Raw genomic sequence first — 21323 nt, 5'->3', positions numbered from 1 at the left:
TATTGAGGATAGCTGTGGTTCAGGGGGTAGAGCGAGTCATCTAATAATCAGAAGATCAGCGGTTTGAATCCCGGCTCCTCCGGTCTGTTTGCAAGATATCGGACCCCAAATTGCCCCTGGAGGCTGTGCCATCGGTGAGTGTGTGTGTGCATGAGCATTCCCGATGAGCAGTTTGGCACCTTGCATGGCACCCTCTGCCATCAGTGTGTGAATGGGTGAATGTTGGCATGTAGCGCAAAGCATTTTGAGTGTTTGGAAAACTAGAAAGGTGTTATATCAGTGATATTGGTGAGGTGAGAAGCCTGCACGGAACCCAAAAGACACTAAAACTTGGCTTATTATTTCTTAATCCATTTATATAATTTCTGTTTTTGTGAGTAGCATTAAAGGACTACAAACCACATTTCGTTATACAATCTTGTGTTGTAAAATGATAATAAATGAATCTTGAATATAAATGCAGCCCATTTACCATTGAGTACTACTCAGATTTCTAAAGAAGCTGTAAAATGACATGTTAGAACTTACCAGTAGTAGAATTAGCCTTCTCATGATAAGTAAGCTAGGCCTACATGAAACATCATGTGTAAAATTAGAGTGTCCAGACAGAAATAAAAAGGAGGAAGGAAATACCATGTAGACAAGAAAGGAAATTACCATGTAGGCTACTGATTTAATAAAGCAATACTGAGATGTGACAGTTTAAGATGATACCATAGATTTAAGATCATATCACCCAGCCATAACAAAGCATTAGTTACATTTAGTTTAGTACATTTGGTAAACACAGTTCAAAAAAGATATTCACATAGAAATAGTTCTTTGAGAAATGAACTTTTACATCTGAAACTCAGTGCAGTAGTGGGAGGTGCTAAATTCGGATAATGAGTGTAATAAACTTTTTCCTCGAGTTCAGTGATGGAGGGGTACTCTAAAAAGTGCAAGGATCTGACGACTCGCTTTGATTCGGGTACAAAACAGTGTGTCCCGTGTGAGAAGCCAAAACCAGGTAAGTTATCATTACAATAAAATTGTATTATTTTATGTTATATTGTATTTTATTATATTTTTGTTTTCAACAATACAGGAAGAGGACTTACCCCTAACTGTGGCTATGATGACAACAAAGGTCGACATGTGCCATCCACCAAAAGTTGCGGAATCAACTTTTTTAATGATGGCAGCAAAGATTTCTGTCAACCATGCACCTCATGTCCGACTGGTTTTCAAAGTGTGAGCCCCTGCAACGCAACTACCGATACCCAGTGCCAAGATCTACGGTAAGAAACCATGGAAATACCCAGGAAAACGTCAATTTGTGCGTATATGTCAAGGCAGACAGAAGGTCACATTTTGTTTTAAATGATCTTACCCACAAGATCTGGAAATACATGTTTCGACCTGATCAGACGTACGTAGGTACAGCTGTTGAGCCGTCAACAGTTTAAATCATGGGCGCTCCATCGCTTTCAGTTGTCCACAGTAATGTCATGTTACACCCAACAGCCTACGCATATTTCATTTTGGATGGCATGCAATGAATAAAATGTTCTTTTCTATAGAAGTTTGACCACCGAAGATCCTGCCAGAGTGAGTGGGCTTACCCTTAACATCATATAGTACTATTTAAGTTAAATGTTTTGAATTGGTTTACATTATCTTCGTTTCTCTTTCACCTCAGGAAACAACTACAACAACAACAATAGCAACAACATCTCAGCGTGTTTCAACTTTTTTCAGCAAGGCATCAACGGTAATCCACATCTGTCTTGTTTAGAATTAAGGCAAACATCTATGTGTTCTTCAGCCTACTGATAAACAAAGGAAGTTGTGCGTCAAAGGAACCCACTTGAAAAATTCCCCCAGACTCAAGGGTTGAGTCAGACTTCACAAGAGGATAGGTTGAATCATGAGTTTTAAATTATTGTCAAATATATTAGTCAGGTAATTATTGGCAGGTACGCAACTGTGAAAGAAAAAAATGTAACTCCTGATTTTACCTTGCCCTTAAGAATATTCAAATTTCCTCAGAATTTTTAGAGTAGTTTTAGGTAGTAGTAAATTTGTGATTAGGACTTTTTGCAGAAGGACTGGTGCAATCTGGTACAGATGATAAGAAAAACAGGGTAAAAAGTTCATTTGGTTTAGTATGTAAGTGCCCACTCATTATATCTTGGTTGATATCTTTGCAAAATTCTTAATCACTTAGGCTCTTAACCACTCTGTAAAATACTTTTGTTTAGGGGAAATGCCGTCACAGAGTTGTTAAGAAAGAATCTATTATGCTAATGTATAGTTTGACACACGAAAACTGAAAACTAAGCAACTAATGACTGTTTTTGCAAATTAACAACTACTAGTGCAGTGCCCATTCAAAACCTGCCTGTTCGGGAACAGGCTGATTTCTCAATACCTAGAGAGATCAGTGCCTGTCCCTTAAACGCCTCTCGCGCCAACTATCGGTAGACACTATAATTTACCCATGTTCCATAAACGGCTCACATGCAGGCTATCAGTAGATGGTACAATTTACTGATGCTCCCTAAATGCCTCACACGCAGAATATCTGGAGACTACAATTTTGAGTTGAGCTGAAGTTGGTCAGATGAACTGTTCTAAACGTGCCTGAGACTTCTTGCACTGTGTCTTGAACATACATACAAAGTTCTCGCGTGTGAGGAATGGGACTAGAGTATAACTCTCTAAGCTTTTTCAATTCATTCTTTATAATAGTTCTCATGTGTTGCTGTCCATAATTCTGCTTGTTGAATCCATGTGCAGGAGAAGAAGTAGAGGCAACATTGTTTATGAGGTATTTTTGTATATTTCTGAACGTGCCTGAGATATCCAGCACTAAATCTTGAATGTACATGCCAACTTTCATTCACAGTATACAGTTCAACAGTAGTTAAATGTTTTCAAGTTATTAACACTATGGATGTAATCCCACCTTTGACCATAATGTGGATTGCAACGGCAGAGTGGCGCTGTCCGTATATTGACTGTCCTTTTGTTGACTACACGGGCAGAAAAAGAAGCAAACCAACGTTATTTATTAGGTATTTATATTTATATAATTCTCGAGAACAGCTCATTCAAACAACTTCACACATCAACACTGCATTTCTAGACTGGATCGGATGAATGGTTCTCGAGATATGCGAAGGACAAACCCACACACATACAGAGAGACAGAGATTCTTTACCTTATATAGGGAGACTAGTAATTGACTGGATGAACTGTATCTGATCAGTTTCAGCCTGGAACGTAATCACCTCTGACCACAATATGGGTTGCAATAGTGGTGCTGTCCGTATTTCCGCTCGTTGACCCCACGGGAAGATGAGGCAAATCAACGTTAGCAACGTTATTTATGAGGTATTTTTTATATATTTCTCGAGAACTGCTCATCGATACAACTTCACACATTGACATTGCACTTCCCCGTTTCCCCAGCAATCCACCTGCCAGGTATGAAGTAGATCGGATGAACGGTTCTTGAGATACACACATACATACATACAGACAGACAGACAGGCAGAGATTCCTTGCTTTATATAGAGAGATAGAGAGAAGTGAGATAGAGAGATATGAAGATGAACCCAATTAAAATGAGAGGTCACTTACAAACTAAACCAGCATAATTCTCATAATTAGTGCCAAATTGCACCATTAGCTCTGTAAAATTCCCTAAAAATTAACTGTTAAACACCTGCAAATTACTTGGAACATTTACAGTTAAAATTAGAACGAAATTAGAGGACCTGTAAAATAAGGTGTTACTGAAAAAATAAATAACTATAGAATTAAAATAATTTCAAGAACTTTCACAAAACTATGACAGGTATAATATTTTGTTCTAGGTTGTTGTAATGGCTTCACACATAAAATGTGAGAGAACAACGGAAATGGTTTGGGGGAGCACTTAACAGATGTGTTATCAGTTAGAGATGATGCAACCTTAACAGCACTTCCCCTAAAACACAAGTTCACTTTTTTTAATTTCAGATTCAGACGAAGGAAGAATCCAGTTTAACACCTCATGCAACAAATACACCAACTAAATCCGACCCAGTTGCAACCAGTAATGATGTGCCATGTAAGCTAAACACACACTGAAACAAGAATACATCTCTTCCTACTCATAAATTTAACTCAGATGTTTTTCTGTTTTTCCAGGGGCATTACATTTTGCCATCCTAATTGCCATCATGCTTGTTGCACTATTTGGTTTCATAATCTACATGAAGAGGAAAAAAGGTGAGCACATTGCAAGTAAAGGTTTAAATATATGGACATGAAGATAAAGACGAAGAGTCATTTTGTGGTGCATAGACTGGAAATCTGAATATACTGAAAATAATGAATGTAATGTTATAACTCTAAAGGCAGGAACACAAGCTATGGAACAAGTTTGACCAGAAGATCATCATGCATGAATGTAGGGTTCTATCCCCTCTCTGCCCTACCTGAAAGTGATCTGGAGGACATTCTGAGTGAGTCAAACTTGTCTTGCAATGAACCATGTACAGTTAAATGATTTTGTCAGTCTCCGATTTCATCTTTTTTGTTTTATGTCATGTGGCATTGTTAAGATCCAGGGCTGCCGGTAATTTTACACATCAAGTCTGTGGAACAATGGAGCTTTGAGGACCAGCTCTTTTTCTTGAAATGCTTTTAGTCCTTTATGCTGGTGTGTTGTTAAAAGTACAGGCCTCCCTGCATCTTTCTTCTGTAGGGCCTGACATCATATCAGCACCTCTACAGACTGTGCTGGACAACCTGGATGTTTTGGAGGAGCTGGTTATTTTGTTGGATCCAGAGAGCCATGGCGTCAAGAACACCAAACATCTTGCATCTCACTGCTCCTTCCCGTCCACCTGGATCACGTACACCTATTCTATGAAGGACAGTAAGAGCCCTCTTAAAGCTGTGCTGGAAGGGGTCACTAGCAGGCACCCTGACTGGACAGTGGGGCATCTGGCAAAGCTGCTCAGACATATAGAGCGCAATGATGCCATTGCCCCCCTTGCAAAACTCAGATTTAATTAGATCGCCTTGTAGCATTTCATTAAAACACAATAAAAAGAGCTGTATCGTATTTGTCCAGTATAGTAATACAATTTGGTATTGATTTGAAGTCAGTGGGTCATATGACATGGAAGCTTTTGAAAAAACTGCAATTATTTTCTATTCAAATATTTATCTAAAATAAATTAATTACACATTAGCAATCAAAATAGTTGTGCTACATGATACAAATTTAGTAAAATTCTTTAATCATAATTTTCATTGATGGGACAACCAGTCCCACCCACAGCACTGTGTCAGTGCTTTATTATCAAATCCATCCTGCTTGCTTATTGAGAGAATGCCTAAATCAGTGAAACTCCATACCAGGTTTTCACTGCTACACCCAGACAGATTCTCACATAGCACACGCACATACACAGGAGGGCGTCGCTGATGCCAGATAGGAGGAAGAGAAACCGGACAGGAAAGAGGAAAGTAAGATGGCAAATGAGACTAAAAGAGGAGAGAAAGAAACGGATGAAATGAAGAGGTAAAGAAGGAATGAGAGGAGCAAGTAAGGAAACAAAAAGGGATGAAGGGGACAAATGAAAAAAACAAAAAACAGTGAAGGAAGTACCAAGGCAGGGAGGAGTTATAGCTGTGAGCTTTTACTTTTTATTACTTTTTATTATCTTATTATTATTAAGTTAGTTATTATTAACTCTTTTAACTTACTGCAGTGCCACCATTACATTAGTTGGCATAACTGGGTGCCTGATAATTCTGTGAAGTTATGAAATTTATTAAATAAAAAAGCAGCCAAAATCATCAACCCCTGAGGTCATATTTCATGGGGTTTATGGGTTCTATGGGTTGGATTTAAGTTGCTATTTGAAATGTTAGCAAATATGTACTTTTAGCCAAAAAAAAGTATATATCAGGGGGCCTGTGCCACAAAGTTATTATGATATTCTCCAGCTAATTTGATGGGTTTGCTTGCACACACTCCTCAGACCTATTCTGCTTATGAATTCAAGACTATTACTTTTCATGAAAGTTGTTAAATAGTAGCAGTGTTATGTTGTTATCTTGGTGGCTTTGTTTACACACATAATGTAGCTGTGTGACACAGGCCTCAGGTCCTGGTGATTCTTCATAGTAGTAGAAATGACTAGAAGATGAATATAGTTTATTGGAGAATCCACTTTACTCATTGATTTGATAACATTTAGGAAATTCATTTAGTGGTTATTAGAGATGGCTCTGAATTAGTCATCAAATCAGATCTGTACGTTTAGCTTTTTAATATCTTCAAAAGTGATCAAATGTGACTTCCTCCAGATGAAATCAGAAAACGCACTCATATTTTTTCTCATGTGAGTATAATCAATATCAAACCAACTGTTAAAGGGCACAAGAATACAGGAAATTACATCTATTCTGTTAAAACTTTTCTGGGGCTGGACCCTCAGAGCTCAGCATTTAGATTGTCCCACCCACATTTTCCAATATGTGCACAAAAGCAATCAAAAATGACAGTCAGCAATTACAAATTGTTCAACTGAACTGAACAAACAATCAGCAAAGTGATTTGTAATTTCTGCCGCTGAGAGTAGGATGAGAAGACTTATCTTAGCCTGGATCTGTCCAAAGGTAAAAAAAAAAAAATGCCTACAAGCTCATAGTCTACAATTTTACATTTTTGCACTTCAGTTTTTATACAGATAAAAAACAATCCCACTGTTTATGCTGAACTAAGTTAAGCTAACTGAGGGATGCTTCAATTTTGGAGGACAGATCTTCTCATCTAACTCTCAGCAAGAACACAAATATGTGTATTATAGTCTCAAATGATTTCTTTAAATGGCTAAATGCATTGGTGCACATACTGAGCTCAATTTTTTTTGTGCAAGATGTAAGACAGCTTCTACATATGGATTTTTCTTTTTCTATTTGTACATTAATATTGCATGTGATGAAATAGAACTAATAATGAATAAAAATACTCAACTGCAACTAATTAATCACTTACTCATGACTTGAACATCTAAAAACAGTGAAAAATGTCCATCATGGTTTCCTTAAGTCTGGTTAAGGTGATGTCTTCAGATTACTTTTGTTTGTTGGATCAACAGTCCAGAGATACTCATTTTACTGTCACATAAAACTAAGAAAACCAGCAAATCTTCACAAATGCCTGGCTTGAACTGGGGAATGTTTGCTTTGAAAATGATTGAAACAATTAAACAATTGACTAATCAAATAATGTTTGCAGCTCTGTACTCAACAAAGTCATCTTGTTAGAAACCTGTTTTGTAACATCCTGGTTCATGATTACTGCTTCACACAATTATCTTATTTTCAAACCTACTCTCAATGTTTATAATAAAGAAAGTCATTTGTTCAAACATCTTAACATCTTTATTAAGCAAATAACATTATAAATAAAAAAAGTGCATAGAAAAATTAAACAGGTTTAGAAATATGTATACAAATATTTACAAACTCAGGGTTTATTTGTACATGGTAACAAAGACGTAAATTTTAAAGATCACATATTTTCTCATTTTTATGTCTTTTACACTTACTTTAAAATAACCCTACTATATATATATATATATTTATATATATATGTGTGTGTATATATAACATACAGCTTTCTGAACAGATTTTGGGAGAGATGGTCGTGACAACTTCAGGTTTTGACTAGTGCCATCCTTCATTGCAAACACACACACACACACACACACATGCACACACACACACAAAATGACACAGACGCACCCACACACACCAGCTCTGCAGGACATTAAAACCAAGCTACTCTTAAATTATCATCCTCTGTTTTTGCATCAGTATTCCCAAACATCTGTCTAAACAGCTGAGGTAGAATCCTTGCAAGGAGTTGGGAGTGACTGCTCTTGTTGTCAGCTAGGTGATTGACACAAGTTAATCTGGGCTCCATCCCAGTGATTGGACATGCAAGAAGGAAAGGGGATTAAGATCAAGACAAAACATGATCCTATTGGAATTTTGCTCTAATACGTTAGGAGAGAGAGAGGTGAAAGAAAAAAAAAAGAAAAAAGATGATCATGGGCTTGGAGAGGCAAACAGTGCTCACTTTAACTCCTGTGGCTGATTCTAAGACCGTCAGTAATCTACCACAAAAAAAATTAAAAATGATTCTTTAAAAATACCTGCTTTAGAACAATTTCTGTCATAAAGGCTTAAATGCATGACACAATTGCCCCAAAAGAAAATTCAAGTAAATTAGTGAAACAAAAGGACATCATTTGTAAACAACAAAAAAAAAGGGATACAAATGGGGGGAGAGCTCCTAATACACTAGACCACCAGCATTTATACAAAGCACAACCTTTCACCATTAAAAATAGAAATCAAAACAATTAAATATAACTACCAATTTGAACAGTGTGTGAATTCGATTACCTTATTAATGACGGCACTGTACATCGACTAAGAACAACATTACACATTACTTTAAGGTGCAGAGTGCATTCTCTCCAGCTCCATTTCAGACTTGTGTTTGCTGCGAGCCACCGTGCAACGACAACATTTACAATGTCTTTGCACCGTGTTCACAATAACAACAAGGTGCAGGAGATGAATGCACACACTCAGTGGCGATGCTTTATGCAGTGCTCTCCCTGATTAAGAGATAAACTGTAGCAGGTTTTAACAAAATGAAGATTATCTGTATGTTCGTTGGTTATTTATGTGCGACTGTAGGGCAGCAAAGTCTTATTGCAATAGGTAATGGGCATCTGCCATGAGTAATAAAATATATATTTAAAAAAACTGATATTCACCACAACTCTTAACTTTTGGCTTGGGTAGTGTTTGCTACATACACTGTACATCAAGAAAAAAAAACGTTCTTAAAGACATGTTTCTGTCTTTATAAATATGACACAATGTTACTGACTGAAACCGTTACGTTGGAACAATCTATCTCTACACAGGAAGAAAGGAAGTGAGAAAATATCACACCTACGATCTAGTGAGAAACTTAGCAGACACTTTATATTCCGATGATGTTAAGAGTACTGCTTGAGTGCATAAATTTAAGATACGTGGTCTCAGCAGGGTGAACATTTCCTGATTTGCAGGACATCTTAGTCCAACCAAAGATGTTGAAGACCCTTCAAAGCTTAGCACCATGGTTGTCTTGTGATTCAGGAAAAAAAAAAAAAAAAAAGTCCTAAAAGAAAAAAATATCCACAACATGAGAAGTGTTAAATGTAAGATAAAATACAAAAATAAAGGTTTGGGTGAATGTATGGCTCAAGAACTGACTTCACCACTGCACAGATGGGGCTATAATGTTCCCATCACTGGAGGATGGAGCAATCATGATTACAAGTGTACTATAGACAGACATAACCCCCCCTCCCCACCCCCACCCCCAGAAATGAATAAAACATATAAGGAATCTCTCAAAGCCTAGCTATAGGTTTTCAGCAATGATTCAAACAGATAAGGCTTGACGTGTTTATCAAAGAAATTCTATTGGTGTCGTCCATGTTGATTCAGAAACCCCCACCATTCAGTTATCTGATTCATATGTCCTGTTGGCATGAAAACCAAAACCACTTCCTACCAGAAAATATACTCCTGTGATGCTGTTGCTGGGCAAGCGGTATATCTGTACTCTTCGCGGGTAGAAGTACCTTGTGAACACATACCAGACAAGAAATTTCTCAATAGTTTCTGAACTCTCTGTGCAGGTTATCTTCCTCCTCTTCTTCTTCTTCTTCTTGTTCTCCTATGCAGAAAATGTCTGCGTATTATCTTCTGACCAGCCAAATGTTGTTGATCAGACTCATAGTGGCTAATTCCCCTGCTGTGCTGACTGCCCACTGCCTCCCCAAACCCAATCCAGTGCCACCTTAATTTAAGGCTTACTAGTAAACAGGACCCCGCCCTTTACAGACAAAGGATCTCTCAGTTGAGGAAGCGGCGACATCGCCGGGCCCCACAGTTACAGTTGAGTTTGTTGCTGGCGTCTTCAATGGGAAACTTGTAGTCATAAGTGAGTTCCTCTCCCCTGTAGATCTTCCTAAGAGCAAAGATGACGATATGCTTCCGGCCCTCCACATTTATCACTCGTGAGTAGCAGTTCGGTTCACAGGAGTGGTTGATGAATCTTGCTGCATTACCATGCATGGTTGCATCTACCACGTCAAAGTCATCAATGCGGAACATGTAACAGCCGATACCCTGTGAAGGTGTAAATGAAACATGTTGATACATCCTCTAACCTTTTAAACATTAACCTTCAATTATTGGCGGTAACAGAATGAAACTGATCAAAGATATGGAACCAACCTTGCCATCGTAGTACTTCTCCCTTTTGTCAGTGAGCACTGAGCGAATGACAATGCCTGCATACTCAATAACCATCTCCCCTGCTTCGATGTTCCTTTTGCAGAAAAGACCACGCCCGTGGATAGCAGACCTACAACAGATGTACAAAGGGCAGAACTGGTTAGGTCAGACAGGTTCATTCAACAGGAAGTCCGCAATAAGCCCATCAAAGTACGACTTTAAGCCAATTTTGGACCCCGAACAAACGCTATCTCCTCCGAGGGTGTTAATGGTATCGGCTTCAAACTTCAAACATACAAGACTTATGACGCTGTGCTGAACAAAAGTTGTTAAAAACTTGTAATGTAATAACTCGAACGGTTTAGATTTTATAAGCCCTGAAAGTTGCTGTGCCACATTGCACCTTACAATGTATACCAATGGGGAGGCAATCTCTGGGCATGGACTTTGTGTCAAACAGAGGCTTCTTACATCTAAACTATAAGTCTGGCCACTTTGAAACCTGTATCAATGGATTCGGGACGAAATTTTCTACAAAAACATTTGATTTTAATGTAAGATTTGGCCAAAGTCATGGGATTTACGAGGATACTTCACAAGAAGAGTACTCTGAAATCCTGTTCTCCAGCTGCTCCTGGTGATGTCACTCCCTCAGTGCTGTGACACATGACGCAATACACACATTATCAAATCACAGGAGGAGCAAGAAAAGACTTTAAAACTCACACTCTAATATCTCCAAAACAGTAAAAGATAGAAAACACATGTAAATTCAAGTTTGTGTCCAAAACAGTAGTAAATGATCAAAAAAGTGTGGGTTTGCTCTCACTCTCCATTCAAATATATGAGTATTTTTCTGTGTCCAGCTGCAGTTACTTATTGTCTCTACACACCTGACAGTACACATGTCAATTAAACTTTGACCAGGTCATGTAGGTTAAAAGTCTTTACTTTTCTAAAAATAGACTTGATGAAAATTAGGAAATTAATTTCTTTTACAACCAAACTCATCAAGAGTTTTCAATTTACTAATTGAAATTCAAGTGAAAGGGCCAAAAACTTGCTTAATTTCTAAAATTCTCATCCTCACACTGTTGAGATTTGATATTTCACCATGACAGAGGAAGTTGCTATAGCTTTATTGTACATGCTCCAGTCTGCACCAAACTTTACATGTTTGATAAGAGTCCTGGCCTGAACACGTCTACATGACAATATTCCATCAGTGATGCAAACTGGCTGAATAGCGCCCCCTACGAAATCGCAGCAAAGCAGCCCCAGCAGCAGGCAAAATAGTGGACAAAGAAAATGATGTTTATCTCCTTCTTGCACTGCCTGAAAACAGCCCGGGTCTGAAGACATCTACATGCCTGTGACAGAAGCCCTTCTACTGGACCGCAGCCCAACGGAGGTGCGAGGGTCCGTTCAATGCTGCTTGCAGCTTTAATTTTTACTGTAACTTTCTCTTCCCTATGATACTGCAACAGCACATCTGTCTGCCATTGTTGTTCTCAAACGACGCATATCTACCACACAGTCTGCACAGATGTTCATTTTTTGAAATAACAATTTTTCTCCATTCCAACCTATTCCAACAGCTGAGCTAACAGGAAATGAGTCATTGGTCTGAGTAATCTGAAATTGTGCATGCCTCACTCTTGTACAAAGCCCAGAAATTCCCAGTTAAATCATAGCTAACCCTTTCATGCATCAGTGGACAGCTATTCAAAAGCCGTTCTCTTATATATGCATGGGTTTTAATGATATAGTTGCACATCCAGTGGCCAGCCTTTGTGAGTGCAATACAAATTACTCAAAACCATAGATTGTAAAAGCTCAAAACCAAGATGGCCGCCTGCCGGCCGGAAATGCTCTTCCGCTAAGGAATATCTTGCCAATCCTTCTATAGTAATAGACCCTTGCAGGTAAATAAAATTTTGTAACATCAAGTAACAACTAAGGAGTAATACAATTGTTAAAATTTCCAAGTATTGATTTTATGTTGGGAGAAAATGACAATTAATCATCTGTCCACTAAGTTGGACAAACTTCTTGAAAAATGTGTGTTTAAAAAAAATGAAGTTAAATTTTTTTTTTTTTCATGCCTAAAGAGGAATAAAAACACAAAAATCCTGACTGAGGTTGTCATAATTCATGCATGAAAGGGTTAATGATTCAGATTAATCCATTTTTACTTCATTTTCTCAGACCATTTTTATGGTTTTGCTTCTGAGTTGAGACACAATTGTTGCCCTGCCCTGTATTATACTCAGTCTAAGTTTTACATTTTGTTTTACCTTTACTCAGAGAACCATAGTGACAAACATTCTTATCCTTTTATTAATTGGTTTTTGAAATAGTTTGCATTTGAGATTCATGTATATGTTGACAGGGATGCATTATTGTATTTTCTACTGACTGTTTTTCTCTATCTACAAATGTTAAACTATTTTGTAATTTTTTCCTTGTGAATATTAACATTGTATACATTTTTAAGGGGTATTAAGTGAATTTCGCTCTCTTTATTAAATTAATTGCTTAATGTGAATGCAAGCCCCTAGATGTTTTACTTTGTTCATTTTACTCTGTTTCAGATTGTGTTTGTTCATTCAGAATGTGGACATGTCGATGTTGGAGGCCTTTCTTGGTAATGAATGACGTCTCTGTGGATTCTATTTCTACGTTCATATTGCCTGCCCTGTGAACTCAGTGATTTGAAACACACGTCCCTACACACTATGTATGTCAGTCAGATGTTTGCTGGCTTTTATCCTGATGATTGTGTTATGTCCCTAATTGATCTACAGAATTTTAAAAATAAAGATTGCATCAGAGTTATGAGTGTGCAGCTTTCCTCTACTTTCTTTGATTACAACTTTCTTGACATTTTCTATTATTAAAACAACAGCATGGCTCAAGCACTGACAGGTTTTGTTAAGCATTGTTTTTAAGCATTACATAGAATGATTAGATAGATTGATGGGATTGATTTGCAAATGTAAATATGCACTGACCTGTACACGCCTACAGCTTCCTTGGATGTCCTTTCCAGATGTCTGAAGCGCATGGCCATGGGCAACTCCAAACTAGTAGCCCGTCTAAGAGAAAGAGCAGACATTAGTTCACCAAAAACCTCCAGAAAACAAAATAGTCTGAATGGTACAAATATTTATAAAATGTGCAATGTGTGGACAACATTTGACTATTTTACTGAAAAGGTTATCATTTCAGATTCAAAACAAATTTGCAGAAAATAAGTCAATAGGTTAAAGTAAGTTATGAATTGAGCAAAACTTTTTTTTAGAAGCAAACAGCAAGTATTAAGACTCATTTTAACCCAGGAAAAATCTTCAACTAAATGAAGCCTGACCTTGTAGACTTCAAAAGAACCTCATCTTCCTCATCATCATAAGGCCCAATGTCAGGAAGCTGTCTGTGCTGAGAAGCCAGGAAGTTAAACATGTCAAACGTGGACTTTCTGTTAAGAGAAAAAAGAAAAGGTTTTCAGGTCAACATGAGTATGGGTCATTTCATTCAAAAATTAAATACAAAAAATAAAATATAAGTTAAAACATCACACTTTTCATATCATTTGTAAAACATCAGTATACCACAGACTGGGAACATCTTCATTAGATGGGCTACTTCGGAAAACACCGGTGGCAGCAACTTGACGATTGCGCAGTAAGTATTAAAAAGTCCACTGAAAGCGCTGCATATTCCATATATGTCACACAGATGTTTATGGGCTTAATGTATGAACGAATTGATAAATTATCTTTATTTATATTGCACTTTTTACAGCAGGGCCATCTCTAAGATGCATTTCAAACACAAACTAAAACAGGCAATGCTGTTAAAGTAACAGGCCTATGTCATATAAGGAAAATATAGGCTATGCCTCAGCCTCACACTGTAATTTTAAGGTTTATTTCATAAATAATTACATTTAAAACCAACACATAGGCTAGATAAGACATGGAATTATAAACATGTTCCCCTTGAAATAACCTTGTTTATTTTTGTTGAATGTTATTCTAGTCTACCTTACAGTGAAGGTGTCAATTAAAAAAAAAAAAAAAAAAAAAAAAAAAAAAAAAGATTCTGGTCTAATGATTCTTAATTACAAAAGTTCTGATCAGTCATGAATAGGTGTGGTTTAAAATAATAATAGCTATTTACAGACTGTGCAGACTGTGTGGGGTAAAACGCACAAGAAGCCTAATTCTCCTTTACAATAATTCACTACATGTTTACAATCGGGTAGGCAAATCAATTACAATATGCAATTAAAGCTGCAAGCAGCGATGATCGGGCCCTCACACCCTTGCGTACGCCGCCTATGATTTAACTGGGAATTTCTGGGCTTTGTGCAAGGGTGAGGCGCAATTTAAGATTAGTCAGACCAATAACCAATAAGTCATGTCCTGTTAGTTCAGCTGTTGAAATAGGATGAAATGGGTGGAATGGAGACTGTGTGGTAGATATGCATCATTTGAGAACAACAATGGCCGACTTACAGTCAGCTGTGCTGTTGCAGTATCATAGGAAAGAGAAAGAAAAAATGGGTAAAAAAAGTACAGTAAAAATAAAAGCTGCAAGCAGCGCTGAATGGACCCTTGCGCCTCCATTGGGCTGCGGTGCAGTCGAAGGGCTTCTGTCACTTGCATGTAGATGTGTTCAGACCCGGGCTGTTTTCAGACAGTGCAAGGAGGAGATAAACATCACTTCCTTTGTCCACTATTTTGCCTGCTGTTTGGGCTGCTTCCTTGAAATTTCATAAGGGGCGCTATGGAGCCAGTTTGCATTACTGATTGAATATTGTCATGTAGACGTGTTCAGGCCGGGATTCTTATCAAACATGTAAAGTTTGGGGCAGATTGGAGCATTTACACTGAAGTTATAGCAATTTCCTCTGGAATGGCGAAACATCAAAACTTAATGCCACGCCACAGCCACACGCTTTAACGATAATTAAATCTTTTAATAACTTTTGATCACAAACTAGTCTAGATGACACACACTGATTTTGAAGTCATTATGATGAATTCTGTAGGACAAGTTCGTTAATATATAAGACATGTGAAATCGCCAAAATTGACAAATTCAAAATGGCCGACTTCCTGTTGGGTTTCAGCTATGGGTCCAAGAGACTTTTTTGTGCGCCCTGGCATGATACATGTGTGTACCAATTTTCATACATGTAGGTTTAACGTGGCGCAGGGGCTGCTTCGTTGAAATACTGTAGGGGGCGCTGTAGAGCCATTCTGCCACACTTATGCCAGCCACCGATACGATATTATAGACTGTAAGACCTGCCATGGGTGTGCAAAGTTTTATGAGTTTTCAAGCATGTCTTGGCCCTTAAAAACAGCTTCGTATTTTGTGGCGAACAATGTGTTGCCATGGCAACGGCTTTTGATGACAACTCAAAGGCTTCAGGAGTTATCATCATCAAGGTCTTACACCTTGGCTTACCAAATTTTATGTGTTTCTGACTAACCTGCTAGGAGTAGTTTGCAAAAGAGTGGCGCTTAATACTTCCTGTTGCCAGTAGGTGGCGCTATGACTGTCCTTAAATATGGGCCTTTACATGTCTTCAGACCAGGACTCTTAACAAGCATATGAAATTTGGAAAAGATCAGACCATGTGGAGTCAAGTTATATGGCTTTGAAATTTCATGGCGAGACATCGAAATTCACCGCGTCATCATGGCAACACCTTTCGACGAAAAGTCACCAACTTCATAATATACGATCTCCAAGGTCTTGAGGCTATTCTGAGTAAATTTGAGGTGGATCCAATCACTGTGCTACCCACAGGGCGTCAAAGTGTAAAACATGTAACTTCCTGTTGCCAGTAGGTGGCGCTATGACTCAGATCCAATATTGACACATGGATGTGTTCAGGGCGGGACTCTTTTCAAGCACAAAAGGTTTGGGTCTCTCGTGTATGCCGGAGTTATGGCTGTTTCAATTTCCACGGTGAAGGATCGAAATTCACTATCAGGCCAACGCAGCAGAGGAGAGACAGCTAACCAGGTGAAGTACTCGAGTTTACATTACTGTAAGTGCAATAAAAGCTTTGCGAGTAAAAAGACAATAAGAGTCATTTATTAATGTAATCCGCGCAGAAGATGGATAGTCTCCAAATGATGCAAAATATTATTGTAAAGAGTGTGATTTGCAACAACGAAATGAACGATAGAGCATAATATGAAATGATAGACATTCTTCTATCGTCACATGATATACATCGTCATATCGTATAGCCCTATGCCAGAGGCCACCAAATTTGGGCTTTTACGGACAAAATATTTCTCTGAGAGGGGGAACTCCATATCCTGATCCTCATTGGATCAGTTCACTTCAGTGTGGTCATTAGGGATCATACTAATGTTTAAATTACTATTAATCACCACTATCATCAAAGACGTTAACTAGAACAACTTGACAGGCTTACAGTCCATTGCTTGATGTTTGTTTGTGCGTCTATCCGCCTCCTACAGCATGGTCACTGGGAAACATACCTAAGGTACAGCTCAGATCGGGCACAGCCACTGGGATTGACAGGCAGATCGTCCTCCTGGGTGAACTGTTTGAAGAAACGGAAGCTATGGCGTTGACAACGGTGTGCTCCCTGAAGTTGCTCCAGCAAGAAAACCACTGCATCATGGACCAGACCCAGCATACGGGCACCAGTGATCCTCTGAAAAGTCAAAGGTCTCAACCTTGCAATTGCTCGTGCTTCCTGCACCCCATCTATCACTGCTTTCCAAGCCACTGAAGGGAGAGTTGATAAAAAATAAGTGTCATTAAGTAAATAAAATGAACATAAAATGATTAAGAATTGCCAAATTAAGAAATTCATATTATTTTGAGAACATGTTAGATAGTATGGAAGCTTTTAAAGGAAATATTTCTTATGCAGAATCAGACTCACCCTCAATACTGTCTGCCTCTGCACTGAAACCATCATCGCTGGTTATCTCAAATCGCAAGTGTGGCTGGTCTCTGCTGGTCTGACATTCTTCATCCTCATCAGATGGTGATGGTTCATCATCTGAGGTGGAAGCAGCGCCTAATAGAAACAATTTACTTGGTCAACTCTCAGACTATTCTGATGCGTTGTTTGCACCATTTTATCAGGGTGAAAAGAGCTATCACTAAATTAGAGACATCACTGAACTTAGCTGGAAATATTGTGTCATAGCTGACTCAAAGTAATGATTCAATTTAACGTCAAAAATACCAGAGTATTTTTTCCAGTCAGTCAGGGTGCTGTGTCCAACTGGTTCCCAAGCATGTTGTTTGCCTTGTTCACCTCGAGACATGTAATCCCAAGGCTCTGACCTGAGGAGGATAAGATTGATCAAACTGTTATTGGCTGTAATGGGCAATATGACACAAAAAAGGCATACATTTTTCAACACTATTTTACGTTTTTTGTGCAAAAAACGTAAATTTCATACACAGATATTGATGTCTTCAGTGTAAACAATGGTGATGGATTTTGCTTTATGGAGAATTTTCCATTCATAAGAAAATAGTCCTCCCTCTGCATTTTTACACAAAATGAAATCTTTTAATAATAATTTCTTCATTTCAAAAACTATATACAGTACAAGTCAAAAGTTTAGAGACACCTTACCATTCCCTTGAATGAGTGAGTGTGTCCAAACATCTGACTGGTATTGTATATAAAACAAAAACTATAAAACTATATTTTATAAATGAGTAATATCTTACCCTGAGCTGTCAGAATTGCTTAAATGCTCCTCATTTAACTCATCCAGGTTCAGTACTCCTTTCACTGTTGGAGTCTTGATGCGAACTCCCGAAGCCCTGCTGGAGATGCTTGGAAAGTTAGGTCTGTGGCGCTCCTCCTCCTCACTGATGGGCTCTGGTTGTAGGAAGTCAACTTTAGACTTCTTTGTGACAATACGGTCTGAAAGTGAAGATACTCTCTTCATGCGGACATGAGTGCGAGGGCGGGGGGCAGGAGTTGGTGTGGCAGTTGGTGTTGGTGAACGACGCAACGCTGGAGTCTCCGGTTCAATTAATAGGCCAGGTGGCAAAACCAGGGAAGAAGGGCTAAGTGTTCGAAGCCCACTCCATTTGGGGGTGTAGTTACTTGCCATTGCTTGATTGAGAATTGCTTGGGCGCTTTCAGCAGGAGTCATGGGAGGATTCTCAGTTGACAGAGGAGGCTGCCAACTAGCCTTGGATGACTTGGATCTTTTAGATGCACTGGAGTCCTTCTTTTTCTTTGGTTTTTTCAACTCTGGGACAGTTTCATCTTTTGATGTTTTTGTATTCTTTCTTGGCTTCTTCACATTAACTGGTGCCACTGCACCGTTGCTATTGTGAGTTAGCAGCTGTGTGATTGTGGTTGGATTCTGCACTGCAGGTGTGACCGCTGGAGGGGCTGCTGTTGTCATGGTGGCCCCGGGGGGTGGAGTAGACATGTTACCAGCTGCTGCTAGTGTGGCTGACAGTGCATTGCTTTGCAAAAGGCTGGCAATCTGAGTGACACAGTTATAGGAAGGGGAGTTGGGAGTGGGCAGCTGGAATGTGTTGCTCTCTGGGTTCTTCACAAAGATCTGCCCGAGGCGGTTCACCAGTAGGACATGTGGTGTTGGATCCACATTTGGACCTCCCACTTCCTTCACAGTAAGAATGGCATGGCCAGGTAAGGCCTGGGGTACCACTGGCTGTTGAGGTTCTATAGTCGTCCTGGGTGTAGAAAAGTTGATGGAGATTGTGTGCCCAGATGAAGCTTCCTTCTGCATAGATGAAGAGTTGTAGCCATTTAAAATCACAGGGGCTGATGTGGTTTGGATTGATGTTGGAGCAGTTGAACACAGTCCAGAAAGAGATGATATTGAAGCAGAGGAAGAAACGATGGTGACAGCTGTAGAACCCAATGGCTGTGTTTGTGTGGAGTAAATAGGCACTGAGACAGTACCACAGGTTGCTGCTTGGGGACAAATGCCTGACATTGCTGATAACACTGGATCGTTTTGAGGGGCAACATTTAGCAGTGTTTGTGTCAGGTCTCCAACAGGACTGAGGGTGGTTAGTTTAGTAGACAAAGGCTCCATGTGCTGAAAGGTTGACTCTTGTGAGGACGTTACTGGCTGAAGTGTAATACTCGTTAGAGGAGGCTGACTGAAACCTGGTAAACAGGAATACATCTGCAGAGAGTCGACAAGGCCTTGAGAAGGGTTTTGTACATCTGTAGACATTAAAGGGGAGGGCTGAAGAAGATCCAGCAGGGCACCCTGACTACTATCCGCAGACTCTGCTAATGAGGGTTCCATTGCACTACTTGTTAAGTGATTCATCAACACAGCAGACCCCTCAGTTGATGAGACAAAGTGGCTGCTGTCAGGCTCAGAGTTAAGGGGTTTACAAGGTCCAGACTGTTGGGTCTCAAGTGGTGTGCTGTCTAGCAAAGGAACCATCTCAGTTAAGGGCCCAGTTCTTTCAAGAACGAGAGGTGTTCCTGAGGCAAATCCGAGACTGGAACTCTGGAGTAATTCCTCTGAATATGAGATCTCAGGCACCTTTGTGAGTAAGTTAGGCAGAGGGTCATGAACTTGGATAGGAAGCACAGACTCCTGATTAACTAAAGGAGTTTCAGAGCTTTGCTCTTTGAGTGCAGAGGCTCCAGCAATTTGAGGAGAGAGAAATCCCATATTGTCCTCTTTTGAGGATTTTGGTGGATCTTGAGGTGAACTATCTGTCAGACTTTTCCTGACAGCTGAGATGGTGAGTGATGAAGACTCTGTGTTTTTATCACTGGATGATGCTTTAGGGGTCAGACTTTGAACAGCCTGTGTGCCGTTTGTAGTTTCTGATTCAGGGACATTGTTTTTATTTATGTTTTTGGCTTGTCTGGGAGCTTGACTAGAACCCTCACTTTTCTGAGCATCATCGTTGGTAGCTATACTTGCATCACTCTCTGTACCGTCATCTACACCATCCAGCTGAGCCATAGTCCTGGAGGAAGGGGAAGAAGGAGACTTGGAATGATCTTTTGATCCAGGACAGCTGACTATTGTCCGTGAGAAGTCAAAATAGTGCTCCATATCATCATCAGAGGAGGTGTTGCCCAAGTCATCCCTGGCTGAGGCTGCAGACCGTGGCAGGTTGGCAACAAGGGTCTTTCTCTTGTGTACATCTTGGGGTCTTCCCCAAAATTCCTCATGATCATCACCTTCCACCACAATTTGCCCCCCACAGTTCATTGCCACACCTTCATTCAAGAGTGTCTCTTCAATCTCCAGTTCTGTCCTCATCTCTTGGCCCAGAGTCATGCTGGGATCCTTGTGGAATGAACTGTAGGGAAATTCTTCTTCATCTTTCTGTTGGTGTAAGTCCCCCTGGGGTGATGTACCATTTGCTGGAGAGACATCTTCAGGCTCTGGTGAAGCTAAGAAGTTGTGTGGCACCTCGACTGAATCTGATTGGCTCAGATCAAATGATAATCGAGTTCTGGGTAAATGCTGTATGGATGAGGAGAAAGACAGACTTGGAGAAAGAAAGCTTCCTGCACTGTCCTGCCAGGGAGACTGAGGAAAGAAAGATGAGGTACAATGGGTCATTGTATTCCCAGGGCATCTGACTGAGGAAGCACTTCTACCTCCAACTGGGCGGGCTGAAGGAGAATTTATCAGGTTTTCTGTAGCACCAATTGGAAACAGTGGGGAAGTAGGAAGGGAAGATTTCCCAGCACGGAGTGTGATGGGCCCAGTCAGAGGGCTCAGAGGAGGTGGGGACATGTGACTGCGGAGGCCTGTTGTCTGTGAGTGTGGGCTGTGGCGACGGACCCTTCGAGTCTCCTCCAGATCACTTATGGTTAATATGTGATGAGGTTTCAACTGGGTTACTCCTAAAAAGAAAACATAATTGATCAAAAGTTCGAAACTTGTGTGTTCTTGATTGAGTCAACTTA

The 21323-nt window shown here is 39.5% G+C and overlaps 2 protein-coding genes across 7 annotated transcripts in view; one reads left to right on the top strand and one right to left on the bottom strand.

Annotated features, from left to right (window-relative positions):
* Nucleotides 1–43: 43 nt before the first annotated feature.
* Nucleotides 44–5161, top strand: igflr1 (IGF-like family receptor 1). 4 transcript variants are annotated; one of them, XM_044358741.1, is made up of 10 exons: nt 44–134; nt 917–1009; nt 1088–1280; nt 1563–1590; nt 1682–1753; nt 4010–4044; nt 4078–4100; nt 4181–4261; nt 4390–4497; nt 4740–5161. In XM_044358741.1, exons 2-10 carry the CDS (start codon nt 919–921, stop codon nt 5051–5053), a joined length of 945 nt encoding a protein of 314 aa, XP_044214676.1. In that variant the 5' UTR covers nt 44–134; nt 917–918; the 3' UTR covers nt 5054–5161. The 4 variants fall into 4 exon arrangements, with proteins under 4 accessions (XP_044214676.1, XP_044214675.1, XP_044214672.1 ...); XM_044358740.1 differs by having other exon boundaries at nt 1566–1590; nt 4010–4100; XM_044358737.1 differs by having other exon boundaries at nt 4010–4100.
* Nucleotides 5162–6733: 1572 nt separating this feature from the next.
* kmt2bb (lysine (K)-specific methyltransferase 2Bb) overlaps nt 6734–21323 on the bottom strand; it is a 31968-nt gene continuing 17378 nt past the window's right edge. For all 3 annotated transcript variants that reach the window (XM_044358654.1, XM_044358653.1, XM_044358655.1), the window contains exons 29-36: nt 18113–21260; nt 17616–17716; nt 17307–17444; nt 16894–17146; nt 13734–13841; nt 13378–13461; nt 10364–10493; nt 6734–10255 (exon numbers count right to left, since the gene is read on the bottom strand). In XM_044358654.1, coding sequence (XP_044214589.1) covers nt 9980–10255; nt 10364–10493; nt 13378–13461; nt 13734–13841; nt 16894–17146; nt 17307–17444; nt 17616–17716; nt 18113–21260 — 4238 coding nt within the window. In that variant the 3' untranslated portion in view covers nt 6734–9979. The remainder of the gene's footprint in view (nt 10256–10363; nt 10494–13377; nt 13462–13733; nt 13842–16893; nt 17147–17306; nt 17445–17615; nt 17717–18112; nt 21261–21323) is intronic.

The sequence above is a fragment of the Thunnus albacares genome, chromosome 8 (assembly GCF_914725855.1).
Source record: "Thunnus albacares chromosome 8, fThuAlb1.1, whole genome shotgun sequence".
Lineage (NCBI taxonomy): Eukaryota > Metazoa > Chordata > Actinopteri > Scombriformes > Scombridae > Thunnus > Thunnus albacares.
Note: the sequence above shows the minus strand (reverse complement) of the source record. Positions and strands in the feature narration are given on the sequence as shown.

Excerpts from the sequence above, each read along its gene's own strand:
- igflr1 (XM_044358737.1), top strand. The coding sequence starts at position 919 with ATGGAGGGGTACTCTAAAAAGTGCAAGGATCTGACGACTCGCTTTGAT. Across the intron at positions 1,281-1,562 it reads ACCCAGTGCCAAGATCTACG|AAGTTTGACCACCGAAGATC; the intron begins GTAAGAAACCAT and ends TCTTTTCTATAG. Across the intron at positions 1,754-4,009 it reads TTTTCAGCAAGGCATCAACG|ATTCAGACGAAGGAAGAATC; the intron begins GTAATCCACATC and ends TTTTAATTTCAG.